This window comes from Mirounga angustirostris, unplaced genomic scaffold (assembly GCF_029215605.1).
Source record: "Mirounga angustirostris isolate CCGP_5_RB_7025 unplaced genomic scaffold, mMirAng1.0.hap1 SCAF_2, whole genome shotgun sequence".
NCBI lineage: Eukaryota > Metazoa > Chordata > Mammalia > Carnivora > Phocidae > Mirounga > Mirounga angustirostris.
In genome coordinates, this window is record NW_026991710.1 from 83,897,113 (window position 1) to 83,915,718 (window position 18,606).

The following is an 18,606-nucleotide window of genomic DNA, read 5'->3' on the forward strand; positions in this document are numbered from 1 at the left end:
GTATACCTAGGTTTTTAACTCCTTCAGATAAATAACAAGAAGTGAGATTGCTATGCCATATGTTAACAGTATATGCTTAATTTTGTAAAAAACTGCCAGCTTGTCTTCCAAAGTAGCTATACCATTTTACATTCCCACCAGCAATGGATGAGAGTTCCTGTTACTCCACGTCCTCACCAGCATTTGGTGTTGTCAGTGTTCTGGGTTTTGCCCATCCTAATAGGTATGTAGTAATATCGTATTGTTTTAATTTGCATTTCCCTTGATGACCTATGATTAGCAGCATCTTTTCATATATTTATTTGCCAACTGTATGTATATCTTCTTTGGTGAACTGTCAAGGTCTTGGTTCATTTTTTAAACTTGCCATTTGTTTTCTTACTATTGAGTTCTAAGAGTTCTTTGTGTATTTTGGCTAACAATCCACTATCAGATGTATCTTTTGAAAATATATTCCCTCAGTTTGTGGCTTATTTTCTAATTTTTGTGATGTTGTCTTTTACAAAGCAAAAGTCTTTGATTTTAATGAAGTCCAACTTAGTAATTGTTTCTTTCATGGATTGTTTTTGTTCTCATATCTAAAAAGGCATCACCATACCCAAGGTCATCTGGGCTTTTCCTACGTTATCTTCTAGAAGTTTTAGAGTTTTGCATCTTACACCTAGGTCTGTGATCCATTTTGTGAAGGGTTTGAGGTCTGTGTCTAGATTCATTTTTTGCATGTGGATGTCCAGTTGTTCCAGAACCATTTGCTGAAGAGACCATCTTTGCTCCATTGTGTTGCCTTTGTTGCTTTGTCAAAGATGAATTGGTAATATTTATAGGGGAACTTCTTTTTAATTTAAAGAGACCATTTTGAACTACATATATCCTATTGTGAAGCCATTTTTCAGTCAACCGCCATGGTGACCATTTGGAAATAAATAACTGTCTACATTTAAGACCAGAAAAATCCCTCTCAGGAGATATGCAAAGGTAAAATCGAAGGTGAACTGCATTGGGCAAATTTATTTAAACTTCATATAAGGTTACACACTCATGGAGTTACTTCCAGATGAAAATGCATATTAGACACACCTTGATTTCCATTACAGTAGTCCCAATTTCTTTTAGGCTGTCAATGTGAAGATTAGGAATTATTTTCACGTGGGAAATCTGCTAAATAAATCACTTGCAGTTTAAAAAATGCTAAGCTACCACCTCCCAACAAGCAGGTTTGCAGTTCTCAGTAGCAGAATGAAGTGGGATGAGGCTCATTTTAAAGTAATGATAACTAAGAACAACAGTACCGAGTGTCTTGGTACCCAGCCCCTCCCCCAAGATAAAATATATTTCATCGTTACAAGTTAAAAGCTTTCAGATTTCTGGGCTAAAGAAAAAGGCGTTTTTCTTCCAAAGTGAGCTTGTTGGTTTTATTGATTCTCCTCTATTTTGATTTTACATGTGGGTGGGTGGGAAGTGTATTTCTTTAATATATAACAATGCTGTTTCCTCTATCACAAAAGTTTTCCATTTTATTTTACCTTTTAAATGCACTGAAAATTTAGTTTCAATAGATTCTATTATCAACTTATCAAATTTATTCTGCTACTATTTTTTGTTGTTTGGGGTACATAAAAATGCATTCTTATAATTTTCCTTAAATTAATTCATATTTAGGTAAGATCTAAAAGTGTACATCCTGCCAATGTACTTAGAAAGTTAAGTAGAATGGTAAAGGTCTTCTAATAACTAATTTGAATGGAATCTGGTAAATTGAGATAGGGTGAAAATGGTAGCTTTCAATAAGGAGAATTATTCATTGGGGAGACATGCTCGTCTCCCAGGTTTTTCTGATTATGAGAAAACTCATAATTTCTGATCTTACTGCTTTGCTACTGAATGATTTTGATAGTGTTACTAGTTAAACTCCACTATTTAAATATAAAATTATAAAATGGGAGGAAATACATGGAGTACTATAATGTGTTTCAGTATATAAAAAATATTGAATCTACATATATAAAATACGTATTTTTGTATACTTTTATTTGTAGTGACTTTTTTCCATGGGAACAGCCTCTTCTGAATTGTTAACTGCCTTCAAATTGAAGTTGGAGGATAGAAATTTTATTTACTGCCCCACCATGTCTTCATTAATTGATGACTCACCTGCTCTGTTTGTCTTTCATGTTTTAAATGCTCTGATCAATAAGAATTGACTCTTCTAATTCTGTATTTGGAAGTGAGGGATTATTCCAGCCATATAAACACCTACTGGGAATAGACTTGCAACAATATAAGCTTTAAGAATCATTTGGCTTAATTTGTCAAAAACACTTCTTTTTATAATAATAATATAAACTTAAAGGATCTTTTGTTTCATTTGTCAAATAATACTTATTATCTAACAACTGAAGCTTATAATCTTTGGTGGAAACTGCTGGGTCTCTAAGTGGTATTTTTATGTTTGTTTCTGGCTTGGATTCCAGAAACCACTTGCTCCTCCTGTTTTAGATAAATGAGATGTCCCACAGCTGTGGAGATGACAATTCCAGCCTTTTATTGTTCAGCTTGGTTTTTTCCATTGGTTCTCTTTGACCCTCACCCAGATTATCTAAGCCTTAAAAAAAAAGAAGAAAAAGTGATTCTTAGTAATAATCAACATAAATGTAAACCTGGCCACCTCTTTACTAACTCCAGTCTGCCAACTTGGAAACATGTAAACCCATCCATTATTTAGTGTCTGTTTCATTTTCCTCCAAATGAAAGCATGTTTTGTTTTTTTTTAAATTTGATTTTTTTTTAAAGATTTTATTTATTATTTGAGAGAGAGAGCACACCAGAGGGGAAGGGTCAGAGGGCGAAGCAGACTCCCTGCCAAGCCAGGGAGCCCGATGCGGGACTCGATTCAGGGACTCCAGGATCATGACCTGAGCCGAAGGCAGTCGCTCAACCAACTGAGCCACCCAGGCGCCCTTAAATTTGATTTTATTGGAGCATTCAAAATAGCATAATGATTTGTACTTTTGACCTAATGGTATTTTGTGTTTCCTCAATAGAATTTTACCTTTTTTTAACTTATGATTTTGAAACTAAAACTTATTTCAAGATTTTAGAATTGTGAATAGCAAAGCTTTATTTTGCTGTCATGTCTGTGCCTTTGTTCTTCGTATAAAAATAGAAAAAACAGTCAAGGTAATGAATGCAGCAATCATAGGTTCATGGTTTATTAAAACCAAATTTCTGGGCACCTGGGTGGCGCAGTTGGTTAAGCGACTGCCTTCGGTTCAGGTCATGATCCTGGAGTCCCGGGATCAAGTCCTGCATCGGGCTTCCTGCTCGGCAGGGAATCTGCTTTGTCCTCTGACCCTATCCCCTCTCAGGTGTTCTCTCTGTCTCATTCTCTCTCTCTCAAATAAATAAGTAAAATCTTTAAAAAAAAAAAAAACCAAATTTCTTAGTCCCTTCTTAACTACTCATCTGTGTACTTTGAGCCTCATCCATGTCCAGTTTACTCTTCCCTACTCTTGGCGAACCCAGTAAGATACACCCTTCTGAGTTAGCACCTGTGTTTCCTTACATCATTTTATCCTGGAAGAAGGAAATCTAGGTTCAATATTAGCCTAAACAAGCCCTTGTTGTAATATCAACATTGTAAAACCAAATATAAACCATCTCGGAATTAAACACTGTAGAATCATTTGAGAGACCCTTTTCCTCAACAAGAGTTAGATGCTGACATCCAACTCCTAGGGTGCTCTGTATATCATAGTCCATGGAAATGGTGCCTCAGGAGGAATTCCATGTACAGCCTACACAGGCATACCCAAGAGCCCCGCTTAATTTCCATTAGCTTAATTGGTCCAATATTTTTTTTAATTTTTTTTTTTTAGATTTTATTTATTTATTCATGAGAGACAGGGAGAGAGAGAGAGAGAGAGGCAGAAGCAGGCTCCCTGCTGAGCAGGGAGCCCAATGCGGGACTCGATCCCAGGACCCTGGGATCATGACCTGAACCGAAAGCAGACGCTTAACCATCTGAGCCACCCAGGCGCCCTAATTGGTCCAATATTGATCACCATCGCATCTGTCTTATAATTCCTCACATTTCAAAATAAACATTTTTTTGTTGTAAGCTACAAAAAATTCCCTACTATTTGGAGGTCTTTATTTTTATTCTCTATATTCCAACTTGAAAAGAATTGATCTTTACTCAGTATTATAACTGAATATAAATTTTTACATAAACATAGCTTAGTAATATGAAAAAATAAGGCAACATAAAATGTATTCTGTCATAAAATAATGATCTTAATGAAGATAATAGAGATAATAGTTGTTCAGTGCTTTCTATGTGGCAAACTCTGTGCTAAGTACTCGGTATTATTTAACATTCACAATAACCCTGTGACATTGGGCATGTTTATAGTCATTTTTATATCCAGAGAGGTCAAGATTGAGAAATTGCTGAAGCTCATGTGGGTAATAAATAGAATAGTGAGATTTGAATCCAGATTTGTCTGACAATACTTCTGGACTCAAGCTCTTAACCTATATAACCTACATGTATTTATAAATGGGATGTTTAATAGCAATACCAATCATCATCACTATCATCTACAAATATTTCCAATATTCCACAATTGGGATATAATAAGCAAATATTGACTCCACTCTTTGTATCGAAATTCATATGTTCTCCAAAAAATTCACCTGCTTTTTTGATTGGGTAGCTTTGCTCTTTGCCCTCTGCATATGGCCTGCTCAACTTAGCTTTGGCTTGCGCCAATTCTCCTTACAAAGAATACCCACATTCTTCCTTCTTCCACCAGTTCATCTATTGTTTATTCATCCATTAGCTCGGTAATCATGCATTAGTTCCTGGGACTAGATTCAAGATTTAGCTCTCAAATTTTACCCATTTTTCAAATTCCAGCTCTAGTTATTACAACCTAAGATGATTTCATTCTTTTTATCTTCTATTGCACTCTTTAGCCGAACCAAACACTTAAGGGACTACAATTGTTTTATGCATTTCACTTTTATTTTCCTAGCTAAATATGTAGCATCCTGGGAACATATTATATGTAACATATTTTGTATACCCCCTGGAAACTTGCCTAGTATTATAGTATTATGCACATAGCAAACATTCAATAAATATTTATTGACTGACCAAAGTTGGTGATAATTGTCATGCTCAAAATGTTATATGGCATGTATAGATACATACTAAGAATTTCCCTGAGTTTTGCATATTTTTGTAAAGTTGCCTGTAGCAGAAACTCCTTCCTCTTCAAGATGCTTTAGTTGCATTCTGAATACTATTCTGAAATCAAGAAATGTTCATTAAGAATGATTCTTTTAGGGTCGCCTGGGTGGCTCAGTTGATTAAGCATCTGCCTTCACCTCAGGTCATGAGCTCAGGGTCTTGGGATTGATCCCCACATCGAGCTCTTTGCTCAGCGGGGAGTCTACTTCTCCCTCTCACTCTCCCTCTGTTCTCTCTCTCGCTCAAATAAATAAATAAAATCTTCAAAAAAAAAAAAGAATGATTCCCCTAGCTTCGACCTTTGACCTATATGATTACATACTCTTTCTATCTCTGACATTGTTCTCTCTCTGTTTTTCTCTCTTTTACCAAACCCCTTCTTGCTGTTGTCTCCATTCTATTTAACATCATTTCTAAATGATGGATACAACTATCTGGTTTTCGTTTTCAGTGTATTGTTCAGAAGCATCTAATACCCAATCAATCCATGTAATTTCATGACAACCTTTTAAAAAATTTTTTCATTTCTAGGAAAGAAATATAGTAGGATTTGATTAAATGTAATTTATAGTTTATTGTCCAACTGAATCTAAGCACTCTTTTGTTATCTTTATAACTTAATTGGGATTTTGTACTTATTCTTCAATTCAATTCTATCAGTCTGTTTCATAGTTAAAAGTCTTGTTGAGGGGCACCTGGGTGGCTCAGATAGTTAAGCGTCTGCCTTCGGCTCAGGTCATGATCTCAGGGTCCTGTGATCGAGTCCGACATCGGGCTCCCTGCTCCTTGGGAGCCTGCTTCTCCCTCTGCCTCTCTCTCTCTCTCTGTCTCTCATGAATAAATAAATAAAATCTTTTAAAAAAAAAAAAGTCTTGTTGACTTAAAAGTTTATTTGACCATCATAAAATTAACTGATTTCTGTTTTTCCAAATTGGTGAGATTCTTAACTTCATAAAGACATGGGAAGAATCACCATTTAATGGCCATATATCCATTCCAAATGTATTTTCAAATGTTACATGAAACAAAGCAAAGGATATCTAAGATGTTGATATTATATCTTGACCTCAGACTCTGACCTCCTGTTTCATAGGAAAGATTTTTTTAAGATTTTATTTATTTATTTGACAGAGAGAGACACAGCGAGAGAGGGAACATAAGCAGGGGGAGTGGGAGAGGGAGAAGGAGGATTCCTGCTGAGCAGAGAACCCAATGTGGGGCTCGATCCCAGGACCCTGGGATCATGACCTGAGCCGAAGGCAGACACTTAAGGACTGAGCCACTCAGGTGCCCCAGGAAAGATGTTTTTAATCAGTGTTTTCATCTCTAAATGACAAAAGTTCTCTAGAGGGTACCATATAGCATTGAGCTGAACAGAAATTTACATAGCCATATTTGACCCTTTTCCTCCAGCCTTTGGCATCAAAACTGTAAAAAATCTTGTTCATCTCATCTCCTTGATATTTATTAAATATGCCTTCTTCATTAAATATTTTCTTTCACTAGTCCTCAATATCCTTCACCTTGACTATTGAAATAGCCCCCTCTCCCTCTTACCCACTATTACCAGAATTATTTTTCTAAAATACAAGCAGGAACATGCTACTTCCCACTTCTTGGGAAATAATTACATACTCAAGAACCTTTAAAAGTTTGTAAAATCAAATCATAATGCACCACCACATCTTGACATTCAAATATATCCTTCCATGCAACCTAATCAAACCAACTAGGAACCATTCACCAGGTCGTCCTACTGTTTCAGTCATGTTTACCCATCAGCCAAGAATTTGCTTCCTCCCTTTTTTTTTTTTTTTCAGATTAAAACCATACTTACCCTCTAAGTCTCAGTTTGAATACCACCTACCCTCAATTGTTCTCTGTTCCATCCACCTGATGGAAATGATTACGTTTCTATCTTATAGCCTCTTTCAAGTATATGTATATTTTAAAAGCTTATTTCATTTTTCTAATTTTTTTTAAAGATTTTATTTATATATTTGACAGAGAGAGACACAGCGAGAGAGGAAACACAAGAAGGGGGAGTGGGAGAGGGAGAAGCAGACTTTCCACCAAGTGGGGAGCCCAATGTGGGGCTCGATCCCAGGACTCTGGGACTATGACCTGAGCCGAAGGCCGATGCTTAACGACTGAGCCACCCAGGCGCCCCTAAAAGCTTGTTTCATTTTGCCTTATCTATATTCCTTCTCTTCTCCACAGGTGTAAAATTCTTGAGGTTTGGGATCATGATTTTCATGTTTGTATATCCCACTCTGCCTAGTACCATGTTTTGTGCACGTGTGCTCTGGATGTTATTACCATCTTCACAACCCTTGTCTACAATAAAACACTTTCACTGACATCTCTAATTCATTTGTTGAAAAATTTTAAGCACAGTTGACCTATTCATATCATGGTTCTTGAAATTCTATACATGTTGCCTTCCATTCTTCACTTCCATTTTAGGATTCTTCAATCCAGTATGAATTCATCCAATTCTGTTATAATTCCCCTCACCAGGGTCACCAGTGACCTTACTGAAAAATACTGTGAACTGTTTTCAGAGTTTTTCTTTTTCATTCCTGGTGAATCATTTAATATTGGGATTTACTTGAAACCCTCTGTCTTAGTCCACTCGGGTTGCCATAACAAAAATTCCATAAACTGATGCTTATAAGTAACACTTACTTTTCACCAGTCTGGAGACTGGGAGTCCCAGAATGTGGTCCCAACAGATTCAGTGTCTGGTGAGGGCACTGTTCCTTGTTCATAGATGGCTATCTTTTCACTGTGTCATCATACAGCAGAGGGGGTAAAGGATCTCTGTATGTTACTTTTATAATGTACTAATCCCAGTCATGAGGGCCCTTTCTAATGACCTAATCACCTCCCAGAGGCCCTACCTCCTAATACCATCACCTTGACAGTTAGAATTTCAACATATGAATTTTGGGTGTAGACACAAACATTCAATCTAAAGCGTTCTCTCTCATGATTTTTCTGATTATCTCTGCCTCCAGGTTTTCCCCTTCACTTTTATAACTATTTATTCTAATAGCCTTTGCTGAATCCTAGAATATAGACCTCAGGAAAGTTTGAAGCAAATGATGTATCCAGGAATGATCATGATATAGATATAAATTAAAGAGAATGGAGTGAATAAGATCACCTAGAGAAAATGCATTCTGTGACAAGAGGAAAGGGACTAGTATGGAACCCAAGAAAAGCCAACTTGTAAAGAGGGCTGGGCGGTGCAGACTATAGACCACATATAAAAACAACTTTTGCTTGGAAAAATATCTAAATCCTACATTTTTATTGTGACACATTGTTTCAGTATTGTATCAGTGTGTGAACAAGAGAATAAACCAGTTATCCACAGATTCCTTTCAAATTTTGGAATTCCATAATTTTAAATAAAAATAACTATTTCTTACAGTCACAGCTACAATCCTAACAAAAGAATGAATTTAAATTTTGTCATTCCCACTTTAGTGACAGAGATGGCTGAAATCAAACCAAGTGTATGGTCCAGTAAAGGTACAGGTACCTCATCCATGAAGCCACACCTGTGGTGGGTTTGAAACAAACACAACAAAAAGGGTGAGAGTGTGCTGACAGGGTCACGTGCCGAGCCCGAAGTTCATAGCTGTTGTTAGAGCTGCATCATGGGCAGAGATTAAGATCAAAAGGCTGTCTATGGGCGCCTGGGTGGCTCAGTTGGTTAAGCGACTGCCTTCGGCTCAGGTCATGATCCTGGAGTCCCTGGATCGAGTCCCGCGTCGGGCTCCCTGCTCGGCAGGGAGTCTGCTTCTCCCTCTGACCCTCCTCCCTCTCATGCTGTCTCTCATTCTCTCTGTCTCAAATAAATAAATAAAATCTTAAAAAAAAAAGATCAAAAGGCTGTCTAAAAAAATGGAACATATAGCCTCAGGCCAAATTTTAGTCCATACTTAGGAAAATGCCCACTTTTCCCTCCCCTCACAGCTCATCTCTTCTATTCTTCTTTATTCTTTTCCAGTCATGGGCGGACTTCCTATTTAATTTTTACACTCAAGATTTTAATTCCTACTATATAAAGAGAACTTTGTAAAAAATCATATGATTCTACTTTTATACCATATTCCTAAAGATCTAAGGAGAAACAAATTCTCTTAAAAGATGTAATGAGAGCTAAAATAATATAGTCCTACTATGCGCCTTTGAAAAAAATGTTTGAGGCTCTGATATTATTATTCATGGCTTTAGTAAATCATTGTTCATTATTACTCACATTTAGGAAGTATAATCTTTATTACTTCCATTGGAATATTATCTCAGATTCTGCAGTTTAGTGCCTTCATTTAGGATAAAATGTAAAATATTACAGGGCCAATTCATTACTCTTCGAACATATATGTGTCTTCTTACTCTCATTCCATAGACTGCCATGTGCTTTACCGCTGGCAAAATCGTTATAATCAACAGTATGGAAAGCTGGGCGAGAGTTAAGCTAATTATAATATCTTCAGAATCTCATAACAAGATTTGAAAACCAACTGCCATGCGAAGATTGTTTTTATTCACTCCCTCAAAAATCAGAAAATTATGATCAATTTGTACAGTGCTAGATGCCAAAGCCATGTGGAGCTTTATAAACCTCAGTCAACAAGAAGTTCTCTTTTTAGTTTATCTTTGATAATGAATGATTTTAATTTCATTAAACATTGTGTGCCGCAAGGACTATCTGTGGGCTGGAATATTAAATTGAGCATATTCAGCTAGTAGATTTTATTATTTAAGCTGGATTTTTCATTTACAGAATTGGGACCCAAGGCAAGTATCAAGATAATTTTTTAATCCAATCTCCTCACAAAAAAAGCAAATTAATAAAATTTTGCCCTGATTATCTGATTATTTCTTAATTCTCCATTTCACCTCTAAGGACTGGATTTGTGTAGTGAAGTAAAATATTGTATTCTAATCATTTTATTATTTTGTCTTCTCTCCCTATAAAAAAATGATAGTTGTGAGAATGGAAATTATGTCTCTTCTTTTATTTTTAACTTATTTTCCCTAATTGCTAACAGAGTAGTTAGCACATATTAGGCCTGCATAAATATTTAACAATTGAATGAAGTCAGAGTCTAGTCTTAGAAAAAGGAACTTATTAAAGAATTACCTCTTTTGGGGCACCTGGGTGGCTCAGTTGTTAAGCGTCTGCGTTCGGCTCAGGTCATAATCCCAGGGTCCCGGAATCGAGCCCCGCATCGGGCCCCCTGCTCCGCGGGGAAGCCTGCTTCTCCCTCTCCTACTCCCCCTGCTTGTGTTCCCTCTCTCGCTGTGTCTCTCTCTGTCAAATAAATAAATAAAATCTTAAAAAAAAAAAGAATTACCTCTTTTTGCCATTCTTATCTCTATTATCTTGTAAATTATCTAAGTATTTCTAATAACAAAACCACAATGCCACACTTCAATCACAAGAAAGCTTGTATTTCCGTTCTTTTTCTATCAGCAGAACTTCTAGAGGCACACAGTTGAGAGGAAATAAGTTCAATAATTATTGATTTATTATTGATGATTCTCCCATCAAATCAATGTGATCACTGGGCTTATTAAGTGCAGATCTATATTTTATAGCATGAAGGAAAACCTAACATGTGCAGGCTACATTTTTGAGCATTTACTATGTGGTAGAAGTAATATGTGCTTTGCTTACATTATTCTAATTTAACCCTCTCGGCAAACTGATGGCATACATATTACTATTCACATTTGGCAGGATAGAATATTGAGATTTAGAGTTAAGTATCTTGCCTGATATCATGCAGCTACTAAATAATAGAGCTGTGATTTGTCCTTAGATTGACTTCACCATCCATTCTCTGCCCACCGCAACGCACAGCCAAATACTAAAGTGATTGTATGTCAGAGGGCTATCACACTTGTCTTTGAAGCCATCATTGATTTCGGTCAAGTCATTCATGTCACGAATCTAACATATTTTTGAAGATAAATCTGATTTTAAGTGTAAGGAACTCAAGTAAGAAACCTATTGGTTTTTATTATGTTATGTTAATCACCGTGCATTACATCATTAATTTTTGATGTAGTGTTCCATGATTCATTGTTTGTGCATAACACCCAGTGCTCCATGCAGAACGTGCCCTCTTTAACACCCATCACCAGGCTAACCCATCCTCCCACCCCCTCCCCTCTAGAACCCTCAGTCTTTTTCTCAGAGTCCATAGTCTCTCATGGTTTGTCTCCCCCTCCAATCTCCCCCCCTTCATTTCTCCCTTCCTGCTATCTTCTTTTTTTTTTTTTTTTTACATATAATGTATTATTTGTTTCAGAGGTACAGGTCTGTGATTCAACAGTCTTACACAACTCACAGTGCTCACCATAGCACCTACCCTCCCCAATATCAGGCAATGCAGACACTAATTGTTTTCCTTCCTCTCATTCCTGAGAAAACAATTAGTGTCTGCATTGCCTGATATACAAAATGTCAGTTTTACATAATATTTATGAACTTGCTCAAATCTGTCGAACTTCGCTACTTTTTAAATTTGGAAAGCTTCTTCCTTCAATACATTTTTGGGCTTGCTTGTTTGTTCATTAATACAAATGTCATATAGCTTAAGTTATGACACAAAAATGATTCCATTAGATTGTAACCTCAGTGAACACACATACACCCCCACACACTGACACACTTGCTCACAGTCTCTTTATTAATTCACACTGATTTTGAGCTCATAATATCTAGGCTTGTGAATAGTACATAGGAAATTTTCACATAATTTCTGAAACCTTTGAAAACCATCCCTGTCATCTAACTAGTAAAAACTTCCGTGATATGATTTTAACAATATTATGGATTTTTTTTAATATGTTCTTGATCTATCTTATGAAATAGAGAGGTCAGGCTAATTGGAAACAAAGAATGGCTTAAATGTACTAAACAATGCATTTAATACCAAAGCATGCAAATATCAATCAACATGTCAATCTCCCTTGTAAAGTTACATGGCTTTTCATATTAGCATTTGATTGAGTCCACCAAGGGGAAAATATGACTTAAATATAAAATGGGCTTCTGAATCAGGCTCACTATAAAAAAATACTAAAGAGAATTTTATTTTCAAGATTCCACTGGAAATCAAAAACCATGTTGTTTCTCTGGGTAGCATTAGTTAAGGAAGGAAGGAAGAAAGAAGGAGGGAGGGAGGGAAAGAAGGAAGGAAAGAAAGAAAAGGAAGGAAGGAAGGAGGGAAGGAAAGAAAAGGAAGGGAGAGAAGGTAGGGGAGGGAAGGGAAGGGATGGGATGGGAAGAAAGAGAGAAAGGAAAGAAAGAAAGAAAGAAAGAAAAGAAAGAAAGAAAGAAAGAAAGAAAGAAAGAAAGAAAGAAAGAAAGAAAGAAAGAAAGAAAGAAAGAAAGAAAGAAAGAAAAAGAATGAAAGAAAAAGAAAGAAAAAGAAAGAAAGAAAGAATAAATTCCACTGGGGTCCCATTGGCCAAAGTGAGTGACCAACCAAATTGATGAAATCAATATGCAGGTCAAATACTTTTGCATACCAAAGCTATTATAAATGTAATAATGCTTCAATATGGATGATTCTAATTTTTAAAGGGACATCCCAATGCAGAGCAAATGGACTCATCATTTCAGCTTTAATAAAAACAAAAGCATAAATCATTTGAATAATCACTTACAGTTTGTGGTAACAAAATGTGACCTATGTTAATGCAACGAACCTCCATCTCTTTCTCTAGATGCTTTCTCACAGTTGTCACTGGTATTACTTTCCTTACTCTAGGAGCACAAATATGTTCCACTACTGTAGACCCTATGTCTCCTTCAGAGATTATAAACAAAGACTAGCAATTCAGAGATAACAGATTTCTGTCTTTTTTCAGTAATTCTCCCTTCTAAGTGTAGTGAAACTGACTTCAGAAAAACAAACATAAATCCCCTTACTCTGTTTCTTTTTTCTTTTTAAAGATGGAAAATAAACCATTTTACAATTCCACTGTCTCACTGTATTATAATACTTGATGTGATTAAGAATGTCTTTTGAACAGATTAAAGATACAGAAATGTTAAAATGAAAGAAAGCTCATGCTTTGTTTTTGGTTTTGTTTGTTTTTTTTAAGATTTTATTTATTTATTTGAGAGAGAGAACATGAGCAGGGCAGAGGGAGAAACAGACCCCCCACTAAGCAGGGAACCTGATGTAGGACTCGATCCCAGGACCCTGGGATCATGACCTGAGCCCAAGACAGACACTTAACTGACTGAGCCACCCAGGTGCCCCTGAAAGCTCATGGTTTTTAAGAGAAATAGTCCTGTTCAATTTTATTTAAGACTTACTTATTGCATCTAAATTTCATGACTATTGTTTTGAATCTTAAAGTAGTTGCTCTAAGTTTCATTTTTAAATTAATTTTTTGTCTATTATAAACATTCTATTGCCACAGTTATACTTTTAATACTTTGTGTCATTGAACACTTGTAGATGGCACAAATATAGTAGCCAAGATACATAGTATAATCAAAGTATTTAAATAAAAACTAAAACAATTATTTCCACAGGTATTAAGTTCCATTTGGTGTATATTAAAATTAATGGATATTGTTAAAAATTACATTCATTTTTTTCAGATCCCAGAAGTTAGCAGAAATGATGAGCAAGAAAATGACTATGAAGATGATATTACCTCACTACTTACATATTCTCCCAGTAAGTGTTCCTGGATGTTATGAATATATGTATATATGTAGCATCTGGATTAAGGTACATATAACTGGTAGAATAAGACTGAAGAGAGCATAAGAGAGCATGGAAAGGCATTTAATTAACTGAATGACTTTTAATTTATAATATGGTAGAAATGTTACTACATTATCTTGCTAGTTTAAATACTTCTATTAAGGGGCGCCTGGGTGGCTCAGTCATTAAGCGTCTGCCTTCAGCTCAGGTCATGATCCCAGGGTCCTGGGATCAAGCCCCACATTGGGCTCCCTGCTCAACGGGAAGCCTGCTTCTCCCTCTCCCACTCCCCCTGCTTGTGTTCTTTCTCTCTTCAGTTGTTAGTCTTTCCTACCCAGAGAGAATACACAAGTCAGGTTGATGCAAATATTCCATTTGACAACTCTGTTTTTTCATTTTTTTAAAAAACAAAGTCACATTCTTTTCAGACCTTAGTTTTCTCTGCTAGGCAATGAGAAGCTTGGACTACAACTCTCTCTAAGGTCCTTACTGGCTATAATAGGATGTAATTCTATATTCTAATGTCTGAAGACTAATTCAGTCTTCTACCCATTATTCCAGATTCCGCTGATATACAATAGCTTGCTCAGCATCTTCACCAACATGCTTGATAGGCACCTCCCACTCAGCATTTCCAAATCCAAAAACCCTAATGCCTGACCCTTTCAAGCCTACACCACCTGCTGACTTTGCCGTCGTCTCAGTAAGCGAAGATTCTTTCCTTGTTTAATTCCATCCAAAAACCTGGGAGTCTCCGTTGGCTTTTTTACTTCCTCTCTCACCCCGTATCCAATACAGTCAGACAGGACTGTTGACTCTACCTTCACAGCATAGCCAGCATTCAGCTGTTCCTCCCTCTTCCATGATTTATCCTAATCCATCCTGCCATCAGCTTTCCCTGGATTATTTCAACAGCACAGTGGTTCTCAGCGAGGGACTGTTTCCCACTCACAACAGAGGATCCTTGTCAATGAACAGAAGCTTTTTTATTATCATGACTTGAGAAGGGAGGTTTACAACTAGCATTCAGTGGGTGAACACCAGAAATTCTGCTAAATATCTTACGATGCACAGGACATACCCCACATGACACAGGATTATCCGGTCCAAAATGTCAGCAGTACTACTATTAAGAAACCTGGCGTAAGGGCGCCTGGGTGGCTCAGTCGTTAAGCGTCTGCCTTCGGCTCAGGTCATGATCCCAGGGTCCTGGGATCGAGTCCCGCATCGGGCTCCCTGCTCCGCGGGAAGTCTGCTTCTCCCTCTCCCACTCCCCCTGCTTGTGTTCCTGCTCTCGCTATGTCTCTCTCTGTCAAAAAAATAAAAAATAAAATCTTTAAAAAAAAAAAAAAAAAAGAAACCTGGCGTAAGCAGCTTCCACATTTGCCAGCCCTAATACTCTATGCTCCTGAAGGAGTTAGTCATTTTTCTGTTCCAAATTTCCCAATACTTTCCCATCATACTTATCCTCCTCATCATCTAAAAAGCCCTAGATAACCTTCTCGGTCCCATCTCTGACCACTCTCTTGTTTGTTCACCGCACGGTGACATCTCACATAGCAAGCATTCTCTGCCCGCAGGGCATTGCCTTTTAACACTGCACAGCTGATATTCAGCTAACCATTATTGACCACTGGTTTCTCAAGTGGTAGGCAAATTGACCTGCAAATCAAATACAATTAAATACAATGTCTATCTAGCATAATTTGGCAAATCAGTAAACACCTTAAAAAGTTATGGCATAATACAAAATAATGCTAAATATTAATGAATTAATGCACTGATTTTTAAAGTTGCACATTTTATTTTTGTTTTTAGTAATAATAAAACTGATAGTGACCATTTATTTATTATGATTTAATCCTCAGAAGAACTGCCTATAAAGAGAAAAATGTTATTTCCATTATTTATAGAGAGCAACCTCATTTCCACAGATCATTTTTTTTTAATTTTATTTATTTATTTGAGAGAGAGAGAATGAGAGACAGAGAGCATGAGAGGGAGGAGGGTCAGAGGGAGAAGCAGACTCCCTGCCGAGCAGGGAGCCCGATGCGGGACTCGATCCAGGGACTCCAGGATCATGACCTGAGCCGAAGGCAGTCGCTTAACCAACTGAGCCACCCAGGCGCCCCATCCACAGATCATTAGGACCTGGAATTGTCTTGTGTTTGAAATTCTGTGTGACTGGACTCAGGCCTCAGGCTCCTTATTGAGATAGGGGGTGAAGCACAGCACACCTTAGTTGGCAGATTTCCATTGGTATCGCCATCTCTATGAAGCTTGCTAAAACTCACTGACCACTACATCTAACTCTCCAGGGCTGGATTCCAGGTTTGGACATTTTTGACAAGGACCAAGGAGACTCTGTGGCTTAGAAAGTGCATACACAAAACGTAAACACTGAATACATAAACATAAAGCAGCTACAAGTAATTTCCTATAGCATGAGTGTAATTCTAAGTTGATGATCGATTTGCCCAGACAGAAATAGTGAAGTTCCTTTGCTAGCCTGAGCCATAATTCCTTTTCAGTGACTACATCAATGACTCCATCAACATTTCTAGAGACTACTTTATTTCAGGCTCAGTGCTTGGAGTTAGAGGAAGAAAGATGAATGAGATTTGTGCAAGAGATCTCCTTCTGTTGGCTGCTCTGCTTAGGCTGTTAATTAAAGAATCTTGGTCTGCAGCTCTAGTACTGAAATTACATCTTTCTCACATGAAAGGAAAGAACAATAAAAAATAAAATTCCATGTAGAAATATGACTACCATCATGGCACGATTTTTCCTCATCACTAATTTTCTCCCATAACTGAAAAGTTTCTACAAAGTAACTGTGCGTTGTTTAAAAAACAAAAGGTCCTTTTTCTCCCTACTCTGCCAATTGGCTTCTTTAGCCAAATCTCGGCTTAGCAACACTTTAAAACAACCATCTTCTGCTTGTTTATTGCACTGACAACAACAACAATTCACGTAGTCCCTCCAATTTAGAGATTCCAAGTTTGTTTTAAAATTTTGTGAATCCTTTATTTGAAGCAGAATTTTTATAAAGAAAATTTAAACAAAAAATTTTAAGATTTAAAGTTATTGCATTATAATATCTTTTTTCAATTCTTCCCGAGTGGTTAGAGGGTATCTGTTGTGTATACTATAAAAACAAATGATGTAATCATGATTCTTAAGATGGAGGGAATTTGGATTATTTGGTTAAGCTTCAGCATAGAATATATTTTATAGGTGACAGAACTGAGTCTTAGAAAGATTTACCTACTATTGGTGATTTGGATGCCTTCTCCACCAAAAAATATTAACATATTTTCAAGCATTAAGGTATAATCGGGTGATAATTATATATTAAAATATAATTAATAAGATCACATTATTATGATAACAATGATAATCATTGCCTTATTTACAAGCAAGTTAAGGTCTATTTTTTTCCTTGTATTTACCTTTTCCACAACTTACTTTTTACTGATTAGGTCAGTTATACTGTTTTCTTTTCCTTTTTTCTTTTTTTTTTAAGATTTTATTTATTTATTTGACAGAGAGAGACACAGCGAGAGAGGGAACACAAGCAGGGGAGTGGGAGAGGGAGAAGCAGGAGAGAGAGAAGCAGGCTTCCCGCAGAGCAGGGAGCCCGATGTGGGACTCGATCCCAGGACCCTGGGATCATGATCTGAGCTGAAGGCAGTCGCTTAACCAACTGAGCCACCCAGGCGCCCGGTTATACTGTTTTCTAATAAAAGTGCAGTAATACAAACATATATGTAACTCTGCTCAAACAATAACTCTAGAGAACCAGAATGTTATTGTATGCATGAGTGTGTCGTATAGTGAGGTAGCAAGATATGACGAAGCTTTAACTGTTCATTTGGTAAATATTTTAAAAGCCCAAGAATGACTATTCACTAAAATTATGCGCTTGTCATCTTTCTACCATATCAGCTCATAAAAGCTTTATTAGCAGTACTACCACTTCTGTATGAAATTAGAAAATATGAAATGCCTCCAGATGGTGTGTTTAAATGAAATCTACCATCTTCATGAACAGCCACACAGAACCCAGCATTTCATCGCGCAAGCGGGCGGACTTCATACAGGCGGCGTGCTGAAGGAGCTGAGGCCGAGGAACTGGCAAAGGAAGAAAAAGAGAATGCATTGGGCACAGAGGCCGAGCAGAGCCTCGCAGAGGTTGGAGGTGGGAGTTCTGTGACCGAGTATGATGATGACTTGTATGTGTTCATTCCTGGAGACAATCCAGAACATAATTCACCAGAGCAACTCGTGAGCTGCAGACCCCCTCTCCCCCCGCCACGACCTGTAGCTGCTGCCTCCCAACTGGAAACACCGCACTGCACATTACAGGGTAAGTTTAAGGTTAAAACAACAACAGAAGTTTGACAGGCTTCCATAGCATATAGTACAGTGGCAGATTTGTTACAGGGAAGATCAGCTTTTAAAACCAAGAGCAGCTTTCCTGCTCTTCCTTAACTAAGGCCTCAGAAATCAAGCAAGAGATACCTGCCACTGATTCACCCACAGCCTCTTTCCCTCCCTCCCTCTCTCTCTTCCTTTCTTTCCTTTTCTCTCCCT

At 37.2% G+C, this 18,606-nt stretch overlaps 1 protein-coding gene across 8 annotated transcripts in view; it reads left to right on the top strand.

Moving 5' to 3' along the window:
• The window catches only part of BANK1 (B cell scaffold protein with ankyrin repeats 1), a 325,956-nt gene that overhangs the window by 256,152 nt on the left and 51,198 nt on the right, over positions 1-18,606 (top strand). For all 8 annotated transcript variants that reach the window (XM_064584865.1, XM_064584869.1, XM_045880678.3 and 5 more), the window contains 2 exons: positions 13,902-13,980; positions 18,065-18,379. In XM_064584865.1, the coding sequence (XP_064440935.1) occupies positions 13,902-13,980; positions 18,065-18,379 (394 nt within the window). The remainder of the gene's footprint in view (positions 1-13,901; positions 13,981-18,064; positions 18,380-18,606) is intronic.